Source organism: Saccoglossus kowalevskii, chromosome 3 (assembly GCF_978046115.1).
Source record: "Saccoglossus kowalevskii chromosome 3, keSacKowa6.1, whole genome shotgun sequence".
Lineage (NCBI taxonomy): Eukaryota > Metazoa > Hemichordata > Enteropneusta > Harrimaniidae > Saccoglossus > Saccoglossus kowalevskii.
Genome location: NC_140643.1, coordinates 12,571,679 through 12,590,706, shown reverse-complemented (window position 1 = coordinate 12,590,706; position 19,028 = coordinate 12,571,679). Strand labels below are relative to the sequence as shown.

The following is a 19,028-nucleotide window of genomic DNA, read 5'->3' as shown; positions in this document are numbered from 1 at the left end:
AAATTTATCATTATTAAATGTGTAAAGCATATTATTAAGCGTAGGAATATCAAAAATACTACTGCGTTTGACGAATCCTACGCGACGTTTTGACGCAGCATCGACGCTATGCCTTATGTGTGTTTTGGCTGGTTCCCGCCCAAATGTCGGCTTACCAAGCTACAAGAGGCAGATAACAAGTAATTGAACCAGCATTCTGATTGGTTGATTACGTTCTCATTCTTTCTTCTATTTCCCTTGGTTACCTGACAACAGCGCTTACCCTCGTGGTATAAAGCAGGGTTCTCCCTTTGCTCTCAAAAGTTTCTTTTGTTATACAACTATTGCGAAATGACAAGAATATCTCAAATATGATGTCTGAGCAGTTAGAGTGAATGGGCATGGCTTTGTTGCAGTAATACAGACTTGTTTACGGGAAATGAAAATTCGAATTTTTCAAATTACGTTACTTAGTCACGTGCCTTTCGGTCGAAATCCCGGCCCAGTGGAACAACATGGCGATTACCAGCGTCCGAGTTGCTATTTGCAAAGGACGTCGGGAACCAGCAAAATGTGTGTCCTATTTCAATGTTCAATTTAACACATAGCACGGAATTTCAAATTTAACGGATAATCATCCATTCCAGGACCATCTACTTATTACAACGCGAAGTCATAAAGCAATTTTGTTCAACTGCATTTTGTAACTGTTTTGTCTAATGGCATACCAGCCCACGCATTGGGGTTTGTGTGAAATGACTTGTTGATTCTATCATTTCAGTCCACTGAAAGTAGACGTAGTGACTGATGGTAGGCGTATCGTGTTGATATTCTGATAGAGTGTATTTGCAAGCATGAACGCGTTTAAATAATTTTCTAAATCTGTTTCGTTATTTTATCAGTCAATGTAACATATTTTTATACTTGTTTAACCCATGGTTTCTACGAAATTACGTAGAATGTTTATTCAAGTAACGTGTAATTTTGAAAGAAATGTGAAATTCCTGGCAACCTACCAATCATGAGCGTTTGGCTTATTAACAATTTTCTTCCCGATATTAAATTCACATACTATGTAATCATATTTGCGAATACCGTATTCATACATTATACACATTAAAATTATACCAGTGTATCAACGTCGATGCGATTGGCCAACCTCTCCCTTGTGACCTCGGTAACTATTCCTATATGCGCGATATACCATCATTATGACGTTTTATTATTCAGGTCCGAGCAATGAATTTCAAATATTCATACTAAACCAGTAACTTTCAAAATCAAGTGAACACTACTTCAAGTAAATGAAAACAAAATTATACTGTGAATATTATTATAGTATTCAAATAATATTATGAGGTTACTAAGAGGATTCCTCAAAGTATGCGCGCAGCGGAGGTCAATGCGACGGTGTACTGCCTGAGTGCATATTTTGAGGTACACTCGTAATAACCTTATTATCATACATCTTTTCCTCTCAAGGATACATCATGGGAATGCAAAATGTTTAGAACAGAATTAGCGAACTTATTTGTCTGGAGTCCGGTCAAACCCTGGTGTTTCTACTATTTGAGGACACTTGTGCGCGTAATCATTCCATATTTGGAATTCGCGTTTCCTAATATGGTAGGATGAAAGTACTTCGTGAAATACCGCAAAATTACGACACACTGTAACTTATGGCGTTACGGTGACAGATGTATAATAATAGGTATTAATATTAAGTTGGAATTCAGTATAACGCAAACGACGATAGCCTTACAACAAACACGTTCCCTAAACCTGTGTTATGTAGTGACTATGTATAGAAAATAGGTCGTTTATAATACTAAATTTGTCAACGTGTGAAAATGAACAGAATTATGACTACGAGACCACTCGGTGTATCTAAATACGGTAATGTCCACGAAACTGGTAACCCATGTATGATTCGGTGTAAAAGTACATAGGGCTGACACGATTATGGAAAACACATCTCTCGGACAGGTGTACTACTCGATTTTGCACTGTAGTATTCAGTATACAGACCCACTAGCCCTCGTTTGTAAAATCTTGTTGCCGTGCAATAACACGTGGTATACCATGACAGATAAAGGTTGATTGCTTAATAACATTATAACCTAATGCAGTGTTACATAGACTAACGAATCTTTTATTGTGGCATTTAATATTACTTATATGTTTAATTTAATCTTGATAAAACGCCGTGATTTAAAAACCAGTATCTTACATATAGGCGACGTCTGTTGTTTCCCACGCTATGCAATTGATGTAATGTTGACCAGCCTGTCAAGCCCTCGTTCTATAACAAAACCTTGTTGCTTCAGTCATATACAATTTAAACATAGCTGAAGGACTCTTTCAAATTGCATTGCAATTATGTATGAATGCAGTTAATAATTAAAACAGTTTGACTCTAGTACAATTGCGTTTCATTCAGGTAAAGGCCATTCTAATAAAACTGTCTGTACTCGTGCACGTAGTTTTTGTGAATAAACTGAAAATCTGAAAATACAGTATTCATGTTGTATTTGTGATCTTTCTCGTGTCGCGCTATTTAAGTTAACCAATATATAACAAAACTATTGCCCACGCTTATTTTATGTTATTAAAAAATGTTAGGGTATACAAAACATTTAATCGTTGTGGCCTGGCGTGTATAAGTGTGGATTTGCAATGTGCTCGTGGCTTTATTTGGTGAATAATTCCGTACCTTCGGTTTGCACAATAAACATGGTTAGGAGGGTGTTTTGTTGATGGTAGGATCCATCTTACGCACACGTATGAAACATTTTAAGGAATCTAGAAAGAATTGTAATTATTGTACAAATACTGTTGCTTTAAACGATATCTCACACACGAATGACGTATTATATGAAGCGTCGCGAAAAGTCCCCAGGTGTGTGACAGACAATTGCGAATTGTGTCCATATTTTTGGACAAAGTGTTTCTAACACTACTGTCGACGCCGGTTTAAATTGCAACTAGTGTTCAATCATATATTGCTTTTGTAAATCTTTGAATCCGAATTTGATCAATTTTAGTTAAAAAATAACTAGCTTTTTTATGCAGCGTATAAATATTGAATATTAATTTGGCGGAAGCGTTGTTAATTAAGGTTATTAATCTGTAAATAGACAATAGGACACATTGCATAATGTAAAGTATGCATGTTAGATATCAGTTGAGTATAAAGGCAGGCGTTCAAACCGAACAGGTACGGTATATGCTCTTCTTGCTTTATTCACATTTACAAAGTAGTATTGATTTTTTTAAAAACTGAACGTGCCTACGTTCATATATTGAGAAACAATAAGAGGTTATTCTGAGAATACTTCAATGATTGTACGAAATTATTACGATGATCGTATCGACCGATGTGTTCGAGAAGATCGACGTGATCCTGTCCTGTCTGGCTTCATACATTGCAGTATTCGCATGATAGCCTTATTGATTTTTACATATGTTCCTGTTTGTAGTCATAATGGAGTAGATCGTGAACGGAAACGATACAAAGTATGCAATTATATTTGTTTGTGGTTGTGTTTCCGATTAGATTTAGTTTCTTTATAGTTGATATTCTTGAATTTTGAGATGTTATCTACACCACAAACTTGTGTTTGAGCGAACATCTTAACGCAAAACAGTCGGTGTGATGTTCTTATCCCGAGTTTTGCTAAGCCGTACGTAACTCTGGCGAGAAACATTTTCTGCAGGTCAAACGAGTACGATATTACCTGACCACATTACATCACCGTAGAGAGTAGTTTTTAGATACTCCCGTAATGTTGTCTGCTATAAATGAGTATATGTACTTCGACAGTCGATTGAAAGATTGTGTAGAAAATGTACGACCATTTCAAAACAATAGACAATAACAATTAATACAAATCAGCACATTGTACACTACTAATAGTAGTAGACAACCATGTCCGCGCGTCTTCGCTATTCCACTTTACGAGGGAAGTCCGACATCATTTGGTCACGTAATATTAATTGTTCTCATTCGATCTGCAGAATATTACGTGTGGTCTTGGCGCCAGCCCCTGTTTGTGTTGTGGTTTGGTGGCCGTCTTGAATATTCAGGACCCAGATGCCGTTTTTCATGAGCCTCAAAAACCTGGACACGCTAAAACACCGGGTGTGGAATCAATGCGTTCATCTAAAATTGTTATGACACCTACTTGCTTGGGCTTCGACAATGTTGCTTGTGATATTAAATCAATATATTTTCTCACCTGTTTAGTAAGTCTCTCAGTCCTAGTGAATCTTAGTGAGTACAATAGGTGATTCCAGAATTCACAAATGAAATAAACAATTTACTTCTAATGCATTTCCATTTTGTAGAAATGGGTACACTGGAAATACAATTGAACATATTGTCGTCTTTTGACCAATTTAAATGACATCTTTCGTATTTCTGAATCTAGTTATGCCTGCCTCAACTTGGTACGACATTATGTTTGATTTTTTGTTGCAATCGGCCAAGGAGTGCTTAAGAACACAATATAAAATTTGGGTTTCTGAACCAGTATCTGAGTCAGACAGCTTGTATTAGATAATAAAGAAATTTACATGCATATGTGCATCTTTCAGTATGCCCTTGAATGAGCGAGGTTTTGACTTATTAGCTGTCTTCAGGACAGGCACAGTTGAGGACATTTCAATAATGGGGTTTTATGGTCCCCATTAAGTTGAATTAAAACAATGTGCGTATGTACATCCAGGTAATTGTAAAATATTTTAACAAAAATGACCGAAGTTTGCAGAAGAATACGCCTGATGGACAGACGAACGCATGACCACAATGTAAATTATTAGTCCTTTTTTGGATTATAATAGGGCAAGAAACACATGAGTTTTGAATGCGATGTTTTACCAGGAAATAACAAATACGATTACGTAAATTATTTGCGAGTCGCAAAATCCGGAAATTTGACAATATGACACATTGCAGAGGATGAGTGACACACAGAAAAAACGATCTATATTATAGGTTAAACAGTTCTTGTTTCAAGGAACTACGTAGATAACGCATTATTATAGTATACTATTTCACCATGCTTTCAAATACAGCAGCTGTGTTTCGTCATAGAATAAAACCGATCAGAGGAAACTACAACAGTGTTCATCATATTCAGGTGCATATACCCTCAATGATGTCTTAATAACCGATGATATTTCAGGGATGATCACAGAAACATGACACACGACCGCCGAAATCATCCTGAAAATCCCTGAAAATAATACACTGGGATTGCTTAGATACCTTGATATACCGGCAAAAGCCCGGCTCTGTTGAATTAACCATATCGACCACAGTCTGACCCTATGCATGATTTATTTCTTAAATGTCAGTTTGTTCAAATCAACAAAAATACAGTGCGTTTTTTCGCTGACTATACATCTTTGATCGTACAGAGATGTATGTGAATAATATGTACCCTATATGCCAAATTTAAATGAGATCGTCCTTGAAAAATATATTCAGCGAGGCATTTTGTAGATCATAAAACCACGTTTTGGGGCTTCAGTAGAATGATGGAATAACAATCACACTGGTTTACTGTATAAATATTATAAAAACAGAACTACAATGTCTGCGAACATTGTCGTATAAAGAGTTTCGTTATCCGTTTAACAAATAGAGCTGGAACCCATCAATAAAAATCCAACATTTGTGTGTGTTCGTGTCGAATGTCGGCGTCCTTATAATGACTTCTAAATCTTCCTTTCCTGTAGTCCACGCTGATAACATTGGGCCTGACAGTTGAAATCCCATACAAAACTCTTGTATTCATGTACCAGCAAAAGTGAATTTGCGGTGTAAAATTATAATTGTCTATGCTTCAGCCGAAATAACATATGTACAATAAACAGTTACAGCAAAGTTACCTTCTTGGTAGACCTAGCAATGTAGTTAAACTTTCCACACTGTAACCGCTAAGAGGGAGATTAAATTGTATTTACATATACTTGATATGGTTTGATAAATTGCAAGCGAACAAAATTGTGACATTGGATCATCAATACATCGTGTATATCTATAAATAAAAAACATCTCCTATATATGTATGTGATATCAACTTAAATGACAGCCTTGAGTAATGTATGTGTGAACTGCTTATTTGAAAAGCAAGTATCACGTCCGGGATTACATCTAGGTACTTCACAGCATTCAATCAAATAATTGTTTTCAAGTTTTACTTAATATCATGACGTAAATACTCTGCAAGTTAAAGAGTATTTACTTGAATCTTTGTATGTTGGGAAAAAGTCATCAGTATCCACTTTAAATGGTTGCATGAATGTAATCAATGTGAATTGTCGTGATATATGAGTTTGGTCGCATTCAGATGATGAATGGTGACAATTCCGAGATTACATATTATTTACAGCTGTCTTGTAAAGACGGCGGCTTACGGTTATAAGTTTATATGACAGATATTAATGATTTCAGATTATTTCAACATTGATTTATATGGGTTTCTGCATTTTAACATTATTTGAAATCTATAGCTAATTCATAAATAAAATGAAACTCTTAAATTGAGCCGTACTTTCCAGCGTATAGAATTCAGCTTGTTGTTTGTTGAATGTGTCTTTTAATGTCGACTTCGATTTTATCAATTTTAGCCTGTTTGTCAGTTTTCAATTGGACGGGCTGATGGGTAGTTGAGTGTAATTAGGTGTTCGTGATAACACCCAGACCCGGTGTCAATCAGACTAGATTTGTCATTTACTCTGGAACAACACACGAAGAAAATACTATAACAAACTCTAGCTACTATAATTACCAGATTTTTATCATAAAGATAATGCTTATAAGGATTCGTTATATGTAAATTAGCAAAGGCAAACGTTAAGAAGAATGATATTTGAAAGATTGTGTTTAATCATTGATGCAGTATTTTTCTCTTTTTATGTACTTCTATAATTTATTTGATAATTGTGAGCTAAATGGACATCATTTTTTATTAGCTGTAGGTTTTGTTCAAAATGTTGGAAAACGATCTGCGAAAAATGTAATAATTTATGTTGTATTTGGTGACAAATATAGATTTTAGCGATCAAAGAGCTAAACTACATTGATTCAAAGCACAGTGGTTTACTGAAGCCGCATTTTGAGTTTGATGACTAGGTTTCATTTATTGATAATGATTCGCCCAGTAACTACGGTAAGTTAATGGTCGAGTGACGTTTGCGCACAGCAACGTAAATAGGAAATTATACGAATGCCAGTGAAGTCAATCCCTTAATTCTATTAAAATGTCCTGTGGAATCAGACTTGTAAATGGTTTGACATTGTTAATGATGCGTTAATGATTTTAGTGCTTTAAGACTTGTATTTATATCTCATTAGGAATATAGAGGAAACGTAGCAGAGACAAATGAGACCACTAAACAATATATTCTGAGTTAAATTACGCGTGTGTTTGGCATAGCCATGGCTGATACATCAATATCAATACCTGGTTATAAATTAGGAGACTATACGTTTTGAAGAGCGGGATATCTAAAACACCATCGAGATTTTTGAGCTGATAAACTTAATGCTATAAACGTTATTTGGTGCAATATTTTGCATATATTTATGTATTGTTCTATAATTATTATACTATAATTATTTACTATAATAAAATGTTAGATCAAACAGACCTAATTTTCCATTGGCTCAACAGAAAAATATGCAGGTGCATTTTGTGAACAGTGACAAGTAGACTTTGACGTTCAAACAATTTCGTAATTTATCGTGATTTTGTGTTAGTTTTTCCACTTATATTCTTGTAATTTTCCTTCAGGATTATGGAATAACGCTATTTTTATCATTACACTGGGGAGATCCACGGCTGGAGTTCAATGGTTCAGAAGCAATTGATCTAAGATCGGATTCACAGTTGCTCTCACAGATTTGGACTCCAGATTTATACTTTGTAAACGTCAAGGAAGGTTCTTTACATGAGGTGACAGTCAAGAACAAACACATCAGAGTACATCCAGATGGTCGTATTTTGTACGATATGAGGTGAGTTCTAAGAAAAAAGTGGGCACTGCCCTCCTAAAATGATCACAAGGGTACTAACTTACATTAGAGATTCTGATAAACCAAGCTTGTGAAGTATAATAGTGAAAGTTTGATCCTCAATGAAAGACGTAATAATATACTCGTGTATAATATCATCCATGTATAAAATTCTGCTGAAATTCCAATTTCATATCATTCGTCGACCATATTATCAGTAATAACATACTTTCCATGATATGGATTCCATTATTAAGTATCTGACGGTGCATTCTGCTACACAAACAACATACTCGTTATTTAATCAGAGCAGCTCATCAAGGAATTTATCCCCGGAAGGTCACTTTAAGGTTTAAATAAAAGAATGCCGAAATACTGAAATAAAGAGTAATTAGAAGCCTCTGAGATCACTCCAATCGTAACTGCGACGAGACGCAGGGCGAAAAAACTCACATGTGCTGCTCTCAGCTTACTATAAATTAATCTTTTGTGTTCCCGAACGGGGTAATGGAAATTGCACATGAAGCGCACCCAACCCTAGACTATTGATAAGTATATTAGGGTCGATGATCAGGGGATTGTATTATCGTCATTTTTTGTATCTGAAAAGCTTCCATAACGCTGCATTCTCCACTGAATGACAAATGCACTGAAGCGTCTCGTTTTGCAGAAGACTACAAGTATATGATTATATCGACAATAGTAACATTAATAGACGTGTATTGCATATATTTAAGCAGTGGTCGCTTGAACAAAAGTAAAACTACAAAGACATATCAATATCAGTGTAAACAGTGTATTGGGTCTCATTTTCCGACGTTCGCATCATCTACTGTCTCGTTGTTGTAACATGATTAACGTTGATAATTCATCTTTCAAAATGTCCATTCATAATTTAATCTTGCGGTTTTATCAGTTGTAAACAAAGGAAGATACAAAATGACACTTACAAATTCGTGTAATGATTTGATAATAATTCAAATTCTCTCAATCGACTAGACGTAATAAAAACTATTGAATGTATGGATTTGCTTGCTATAAACAAACTTTTAGTATATAGGCCGTAAGCAAATTAAATCTATTGGGGCAAAAATGTTCAATTGAGACCCAAGAGAAACAATTAAATTACTTTGCTGTACTGGTTATCTCATTTTCTATCAACTTACAGTAGACCTCTAATTGTAGTCTATTCATTTCGTTGACTCTAATATTAGTAGACGACATACATTTTCTTATCGTTCTGGGTATGATACTTTTACAATCACATTACCAAAGTGACCAAGTCGAATATTCATATAAAGCCGGATATTCATGTCACGTGACTTATATCAATAGAATTAGTATTAAGAACTGTAAACTCTTCATTTTAGTTTTACCGACTGCTTTTTTTGAAAAACGTCAATTCTTCTAATCCGTCATTTGAATGATTAGGTTTCGGATGTGGTCGCATCAGGTGTTGTCATCGTCATATTCGTTAAAAATCAAGTATGTAACCAGGTGAACTGATGTCTCGTCTCATAAGATAGTAACACACATACAATGTGACACAGCTTGTGGGAAAAGTCATAAATTGGAATAATATGTTGTTGAGTGCCCCTGCTGACAATAGAATGTATCTGCCTGGGAATGTAAAATTATGACAGTAATATTGCTGCAAAAAATTGTTTATTGACATGAAAACAGCTTTGTGGTGTTATGCCAATGTGAAGTCATTCGTTATCTTTAGTTGTAGTCGCTATTTGTTCAAAAAATAAGGCTAGGCGAGGTCTAGATACAGGTTAACGACAGTATACTACTTCATTCTCATTCAAACAAAGTGATTGTTGTTAAGACTGCTGAGAACCAATCAACGTCATGCATTTATTGAAGATACAAGGGGGACTTGCAGTACATATGCATGGCAATTATTTAAAAAAAATCAGAAGAGTAGAGCCATAATACATGTACATGAAAGCTGCCGAATCCTCGGGGGATTAAATCTTTCTTCGTTTAATTATTAAATCATGTGAACTATGGACTGGAGAACACGATAACCGGTAATACGCAACGGTGGGTAATCATGTTTCAAATGAGCTACTTGGATTCATAAAAATATAACGAATATTTCAAGATTGTTTTCAACTATGTTGCAAGCAGAAGTTTCTCAGGGCATTCTCATATTATCTTAGTTTCAATTGCTGAAATTCGGTACTACTGAAATCAACATTCGGTGTTTCTGGTGTGCTGCCCAAATTATAAATTGTTAATGCGTGCGTTGGCTTTTATATGAAGAATTATCATCGGCGAGTATTATTTGTTAGTTACTTATATTCGCATGCAGCACAGAAGGGTTCCCTAAGTGATTTATCCATCAATCCATTCTTCCATTCATTGAAGCTTAAGGAATATCTTTATGTCTGACATTCGATTGATAAGTGTGTTCATAGTTTGATATAATGTGCACGAGTGACCGCCAAGGTTGTATTAATCTCAAGCGACCTTGACGGCAATCGCCCGTCATCCGCAATCTAAATTAAAATGGGTCGATGAACGTATTTAGTAAATATAAGAAATGAAGATTTCCTGGCTTCTTTATCAACTAATTAAACAAACAATATTGAAAACAATTTTGTTTTTTTAAGTTTATATTATATATTCAGCTCTTACTAAAGCTCTATTTAATATTTGATACACACGTTATTCAAATACCAAAGGAAAGCGTACGAAGGCAGTTATTGTGATGATAGTAGCCTGATTCAAAGATTGTGAAATGTAATGTTCTATACTGAGGTTTGTCTGAGTCTGCACTATTACAGTAAATCAAGTTTTCTCCGATCGCCGTATACTTATATCCATATTCTATATAATTAACAGACCTACACACACAAAATCGTTGATAATGTTATCTTCATTCTCCGCCATATTTTATTGTATGCCTTCGCCGTCGCGTAAACTCAATACATAGTTTCACAAATAAGCAAACGTGTTTTCCATAACTTGAAGATTTTATTGACCGTTGGCAATTGAACAAACCATTATAATATAGTTAATATCTGTCATTTATCCCTGGATTTGTCAACTGTCGGTTGCAGTTATCTGAAGTGGAAATAACCCCCCCCCCCAAATTTAGATTCCTAAACAAAACAAGTTTGAACTAATTAAAATCAAACAACTGAAAAGTACACAACACTACATAGTCATATCAGTCAGAGAAATTATATGGACCATGGTATACATTCAAAGATATCATGCCACTCCAACTCCAGCGTGCTAGAAAATCATACCTCATACATTCTAAAAGATTTCAACTGCGTTTTATGTACAGGACATAATACAATACAATGTTCTGGTAATAACCTTCAAAACACACGAGGTGTATATATTGTTGATTTAAGCCACATTGGAAAATAATTCGTTCAAATGACATATGTCTACGCCATGCCACTGTGTGAGCTCAGATCACACAGCGATTTCTTGCATACAGCATCTGCTTTATGAAACACTTGAATTGTGCCAGTCATCTATAGTTGCCAAATATAGACTCATATATTTGATTGATAGAATCCTAGGGTCCAAATGCCTGGAAAATATTTCTCCTAACGAAGGTGCGAAATGTCATCACAGACGTTTTTTCCCGAATCACCTCAAAATACGCTATTGTACAGGGGGCGCAACCTCGATACGTGTTCACAGTAAACGTAAGCTGTCTCACATTAGTAGCTGACAAAAAATTCACAGCTGACGTTCAATGCGCACGGGTACGTAATGGCCAGCGGCCAGGGATGGAAGAAAAGACATTCTAACATTTACATGTTGTGCGCTAAACACGTTTTTTGATTAATTGATTGATTGATTGATATAAACGCATGACACCAAACAGCACATTCCCATCAAAGCAGGTGCTTTGCTCGCCACTAGACTGGAACAAAGCCACAATAAACATTGCTGTCAAGAGGGTGTGGCAAATACTCATTTACTTGCATAGCTTATAAAATTACTTTGTCGCAATACGGTGTTGATATGACGCTGCGTATCTTTGAAGTGACACCGTAAATAAGTTGGCAATTACCTATATCACTTTCTTATATTATACAGGGTAAGCCTAACGTTGATCTGCCATCTTTATCTTCATCGGTTTCCAATGGACGAGCAGAGCTGTGGGATTCAATTAGAAAGCTGTGAGTCGACAGTATGCTTTAATTTCCTTAACCTCAATCAGTTTGCTATTATAGTGATGAATGGCGCTCATATATATTGTTTGGGAGCCCCCCTTCAAGATATGTACAACGACATTTCAATAAGCGTTCAAAGTAATTTGACAAATTAGTCAAAATTAAGTACCGTGTACCGATCTCTTCGATGACAATTACATAAGACATGATGTACCGAATCTGGTATATTGTATTTTTTAGTACTTTTGATTCAGGTAACGGTCAAATTAATAACGCAATTCAAATGTACGTGACTTGCATCGGTTATGGGGTAGATATACAGTGAATGAGATTTAGGCGAATGGAGTGTGGGTTTAGTTGTCGACGTAATTATCAAACTGTAGACTATTAGATTGTTTCGTAATGTGTCTCCTGTACACAATGCATGTGACTATAACTGATTCAGTTACTTGTAATGCACCTACTCAAACAGAACTGGGTTTCTGGGGTTGAGTTTGGGTAAAATATTATTACATATAGCAATGACAACGTTATAATCATGAATATTACATATCTGTCATCGTAACAAGTGTTCTTTAAATTTGTACATAAACAAAATGAATGAGATGCACAGCTTGATCATAATTTGTCCATTTTATCATTAGTTGGCTATACAACGCGGGATATTCAGTTATTCTGGGACGAGGAAGTCGAGGTGCATCTAGACTCTGAACTGGCAATGCCTGAGTTCTCTATTGGCGAGCCCGTGGCTTTCAGAAAGGTGCTGTTTTATCCTGGTTTAGGTAATTAGTCGGTATATTTGAATGGAAATATATTACCATGTCTTCATTTTATTAGGATGTAATAGCAATGCATACTCATTTTAATGTGGAAATAGTAATAGTCAGACAACATTCATAATCATTATTATTATATATCCAGTCATGCCAATAAATAAATTTATTGATTGATTCAACGATTCGTCATATTATGAATATAATCACAATTGTGTTGCCCAGACACATAGCGTGATGATGTTATGTAATATTTGCATTGGAATTTACTATTAGTGATATTGTTCTATGTGTAAATTGTAATTCAAATATCTACGTAAAATATTGTATTTTTTGGAGCGAACATCCGGTCATTTTCAACTGGCATCCACAACCGGTGAAAAAAGGTCGAAAACTCTCAAAACATTTACTTTGTGCTAGTTGTTGGGACTCTCCTGAACAGTATATAATAAGATTGCAAGATATCCAAATTTGGTGGTTCAAGTCTCATACTTGAGTTTGTGCTGTGTTTTTGAATTTAGCTGTTTTCACCGTCTCTTTGGCCGGCGTTCCGCAGTAGCTCGCGCAGAGCCCTATAAAAATACGTGGTACAGTGGTGCGCGTCTTGGCAACATAGTATATTCTGTGACGTAGTTCCGCCCCTGAGAATATAAGATAAGGGATGCAACTGATGTAATATGACATGAAGATACCCTTTGAAGTCACGTGATTTGTGAGATGGTCACAAAATCGCAACAGATATTTGCTAGTTCCCTTGTGCAATTCCAGCGGTTGTACATGTTCTGCCTCGCTGAATAGTTACAGGCTCCTCATTTGCGTTTCTACAATAAATCCTTCCCATGGATATTGACTTGGTTATTTGATTCTATTGGTCAGAATGAACAAACGGCGCTCGTGTCGGATATGCTCTTTATCGTATTTCAACGTACATGGTTATGAAAGCTGCATAGCGTTATTATACAAACACATCATATGCATATTTTTATATCTATAATACTTACTAAGGAGGCAGATTTTTAGATAAGGTTATGCTAAAGGGCGGTGATCGTCGCGCTGCACATGTGCGACATTTGTGTTGACAAACATTGATTTTCCCACAATCCAATGCGCTCTTCTAATGGAAATCACAAGTCTGAAGTTTGGCATGGGCACGATTTGCACTAATTACCGCCGGTGACTCCTGCGATACCTTCCAATTCTCTACAAATACCTAATTAAAGCTTGATAACGTCTCAGTTTGTACTCGTTGATCTGCGCAACAGTCAAAGTCGCCATCTCTGTTTATACGAGACCCATATATCTCGCGCATGCGTGGCGCGACGACTACCACCCTTTAATTAGAAACCTCGAGGCATCAGTGCAGATTATAATTTCTGAAATGAACTTTTTTCAGATCACCTGGTATTGTTTCCTGGTAGTTTTGCCCGATTTAGCAATATACTCAAATGTGTCATACAAGTCAGTTACATATTTCATAAAAGTAATACTGTGTGGTGTTTTATTGTAGGTTACTACGACCAACTTCAGTGCACATTCCCACTTTCTCGAGAGCTGATTTTCTACGTAATGGAGTATTATGTACCGTCGTTCTTACTTGTAGTGCTCTCGTGGGTGTCGTTTTGGCTGAATATAGAAGCATCACCGGCTAGGGCCAGTTTAGGCATCACCACTGCACTCACTTTAACAACGCTAAGCTCGGCTGCACGTGCGCACATGGCGAGGGTTTCATATACCAAGGTACGTCTTTTATCATGCATTAATTTAAAACGGGAGAGTCGCCACCTGCGCATGCGGCAGACGGCCATAGCGTGCTGTTGTTTACACACAAGCGTCTACCCATGGATCTTTACGTTTTTTTATGTGTTATTTTTATCGTCACTTGAGACTTAATTCCCACGCGTGCGTATGGGGGACGACCCCTCCGCTTTAACTCAGTGTTATATCACGCAATTGCATTCCCAACGTTTTAGTATGAGAAATGTGCCTGCGGATGACAGGATGAGAGTGACCATTACATTTGCACTCTGAGATAATTTCTGTAGTTTATTGAGTATTGTGACTATTGTCGGAAAATAATCAGGGGTTCGCTCGTACTCACCATTGCGGCTCGAACAATGGCGAATCTATGTAAAACCATGCACGTCTGTAAACTATTCGAAGACATTCGCAGACATAACATTAGAAATATTCTAGTTCGATCGCGATTTAACGTAAACAGGTTCGGAATAACAAATTATCAGGTGGTGACAGGACCACTTCAGATATTCAATTCAACTCATCGCTTGATAAGAGCAAACATACATCTAGTAGGTTACATTCATAGAATTGGTTTACATTCATGTATCAAGAAGGCGGCATGCAAAGTAATGAGGCTCCAAGTCTTTGATCTATCGCAGATAAAGTATTCCTAAAACCGTATTTTCCCCCATTTTGCCAATATGACAGTGTGAATTAAACATCTGCGTCCTTGTAAAACGGATGTCAGTATTGAATAGATGGAGCGTTCTGGCGTGCGGTTTATTTTGTAAAGTATTCGTTTGACAGCATCATGTAACCTCTGGCACGTTAAGCATTTAAATTAGCAGATTATCGTCAACATACAGATGCACACTCATGTTATTACTTCATTGACATACTTAACTTGTCAAAGTGGTGGCCGGATTAAAACCTGTTCATCATATATTGGCGAATAATAGTTCCCAATTAAATGCATAAAACACTCTCTTAAACGTATAACACGCGTCCAATGCAGAGTGTTGTTGTTTTGTAGTGGATCAATGCTACACTGCATATGCGCATGCGCCGAGAAACAACAAACACAAATTTACGTAAGTGTACTTAAAATATTTAAAATAATGTTAACCTCGACAATCGGCACAAAATGACACTCTTATTATTGAAGAAACATCCATCAAACAACGTTTCAGAGAAACATTTGCATTGCAATTGGACACATTATTAGTCAACTATACGCATTAGGGCAGAGCCTATCTCATCTGAAAACAAAGTCATTATTGTACATTTTTATTAACAAATCACTACAAATGTTTGTTTCATTCAAAACATATATAATTACAAATAACTTAAAGCCATGATACACGGGGCAAGTTTTGTTGACAACAAAAGTTGACTCGTGTATCATACAATGTTGCAAGTTGTATCTGTAGTATACTAGTAATTATTAGAATAGAGTATATTTGATTGAGAAAATGTAACATTTGTAATATTTGGACTTTAAATATCAATGACGTTTCTATGTGAGTATTATAGTCAATAGGTGTATGTATAACGTGTCTATGACATATCATTATGGTATGTTTGGAATACGCTGTATTAAGTAATAGATGACAACTATACTCGCTGCACTGAGCCGTAACAACCTTCTTCCGCGTCCATTTTAAATCGAGGTGACAACTAATGTTGAACTCTGTCATAAGATGCAACTTATGTTTCAGCACACTGCAACTTTTGTTGTCAACAAAAGTTGCAGCTTGTTGATCCGTGCTAGATGTTGTATGTTAAAAACAATCGTTGATGAGTAATATGTGAACCCGCATTGAAACATGCGTGGCTCTTTATATAGGCATACAATGAAAACATTGCATTTTTTGTTTCTCTAATTTTAGGCAATCGACATATGGATGCTTATATGTTCGGTGTTTGTATTTGCTGCGTTGTTGGAGTTTGCTATGACGAGTTATGTACACACTAAAGCGACTGGGATGTCCAAAAAGTACAGACATATACCATTGGTAAGATATATTATTAAGTTTTATTCTCAATCAAACAATCAATATATTCTGTACAAAATCATTGAATTCCCGTGCAGTACACAAGTTGTCATATTGTTAGTTTCATTGTTAGTGGTGATTTAAATCGGGTCGTTTTCGACAATCCAAACATAACACCTATCCAGCGAAGCAATTATGATACAACTAGCTTAGTTACCGAGACTACAAAGAATAAACAATTATGATGGAACTGACTATGTAGATGACATGTCAAGGTTTTTTTTACGGAGTGTTCGTATTGAATTAAGTTACACACTCGTCGAGTTAATGAGTACTGATGTTATGAATTAAAGCACTCACGATAGACAGTTATCGATTTCTAGAATGCATTTGCTGATGGATTCTAGTCAAATAATATTTCTGTTCATATTATGAAATTGTAACATTTACAGATTATTTTGATCGTGTCATGCATGGCGCCTGTCAAACTCAGTGATACGTGCTAATTGTTTTGAATATTTCAGCAATGCATATGATAAGTCTTCATATCTCAGCACGATGAAATAGGATTAATGCTTCTTTCAGAAGGTGTCAATAAAAATAGCAAGGAATGATATTAACCGTTCTCAAATCGACTTATCATCATATTATTGTTGTTTGCAAATCACTGTTCTGTCCCTGTTCATAAACAGGTTAAGGAATTCGTATTTTACTTGGGAAATTGACATTTTGAGTTATATGCAAGAATTGTTGAAGTGTTATGTCATCAGTAATTTTTTTTTTCACAGCCCATCCCATAAACCTAGATGACTCAAATTTCTAAGTAACACGTTATCCCTTTTTACGAGTAGCTGTCAGTTTAATGCAAGTAGATATGGGCCTACATACGTAACAATATTTGCCATGACTGCTAAGCCCCGAGGTGTCAAATTGTGTTGTGGGCATTTCCTTTGATTTCCTCTGAAAACTATTATTCTCTAGAGCACGATTAAGCCAGTCTCGGTGGTACTAATGAAGACGATAAAGAACTAGGCTTACAGAAAAAATCGTATGTGTTTTTTTTTCTAGTAACTGCCAAATAAACGTAATATAACTGTTTCCCACAGGACTCTCCAGTAAGCAACAGCCCGCTGAAGAGGCGTATAAGATCAACCGAGATATCTATAGAAGAAAGGCACTGCCTACACGAGTCTGCTATGCTGAATATCGATCTGCCATTATCACATATAGGAAAAAGGATTATAACAAAACGCAAAACCGCAAAGGATCCAGAAAGATTGTTTCGAGCTTCAAGAAATATTGATATTTATTCACGGGGATTATTTCCCTTAGTTTTTCTACTGTTCAATATTGTTTACTGGCCAATTTACCTTCGTGGCGACTTGCATGAAGGTTGATTTTTTAAATAGAAACTATATATTCTAACCAAGACACTGTCGTGATAACATTCGCATCATATCGTGATATACTATCAAAATATAATGATATGTATTTTTACACGTTTTTGCATTGTTGAAACAAAAACAACAGTTTCATATTTTGACGGGGATACAATATGTAATTTGCCCTTCAAAGCAAAACGTCTTAATGCATGTAAATCGCGAATCAGACATCTGCCGCGAAAATTGGGTGATTTGGTATTCAATTTTCTTTTTTATATAGTTCAATGTCGAAATGCCTTAATCTTTATGTATATACCATATTTTTAAGCGTGGAAATTTCCCAAAACGTTATGTTTTGAAGCCCCTGTAACGCTAAGGCATTTGTTTGCCGCGGTATCTCTCAGTGAACGGAAAATTGTCAATTATTCCGAGTAATATTGTGCATAACAACTTCATTATAATGTACTTGGAAATGTGAAAAAAGTGTTGGTACAATTATTCTTTCGCACATGCGCATAGTACTTATTGTGAAATTACGTTGCTGTTGTTGATGTTGGATAAAAACAGCTATTTTTGTTTTCAATCTATGTGAATGTTGATTTCGATGTGCGTTTGTTCCTATTGTGTGTACTGCGATGACATTTGAGTTCCGAACGTCGAACTTTTTGTTTGTTTTTTTTCAATTATTTGTAAATGAATATTTTCCAATACAAAACATATATATTAAAGGGTATTGCAATCGTTATGCATAAAAATAGACGTCTGTTCAATCCATCTATCTTATCTCAAGATTTGTTCTCCTTTTTTTAAAACAACGCACATTTTTTTTAAAATTGTAACATTCTAGTATATTGTTGCAGAAAACATGTAATTTCACGTGTAAATAGCAATACAGATACAGTGATTTGGAAATAGTATATAGAAGGTCATTTTGGGGAGTCAAGTGGTTTTCCTCTCTATAAAATCTGCACAATAATATGTCATACAAC

At 35.7% G+C, this 19,028-nt stretch overlaps 1 protein-coding gene across 1 annotated transcript in view; it reads left to right on the top strand.

Moving 5' to 3' along the window:
• The window catches only part of LOC102805561 (glycine receptor subunit alphaZ1-like), a 28,646-nt gene extending 9,892 nt beyond the window's left edge, over positions 1-18,754 (top strand). The window contains exons 4-9 of the mRNA XM_078013762.2: positions 7,782-8,005; positions 12,077-12,159; positions 12,798-12,935; positions 14,434-14,663; positions 16,553-16,678; positions 17,764-18,754. Of these exons, the coding sequence (XP_077869888.2) occupies positions 7,782-8,005; positions 12,077-12,159; positions 12,798-12,935; positions 14,434-14,663; positions 16,553-16,678; positions 17,764-18,054 (1,092 nt within the window). The 3' untranslated portion in view covers positions 18,055-18,754. The remainder of the gene's footprint in view (positions 1-7,781; positions 8,006-12,076; positions 12,160-12,797; positions 12,936-14,433; positions 14,664-16,552; positions 16,679-17,763) is intronic.
• Positions 18,755-19,028: the final 274 nt, after the last annotated feature.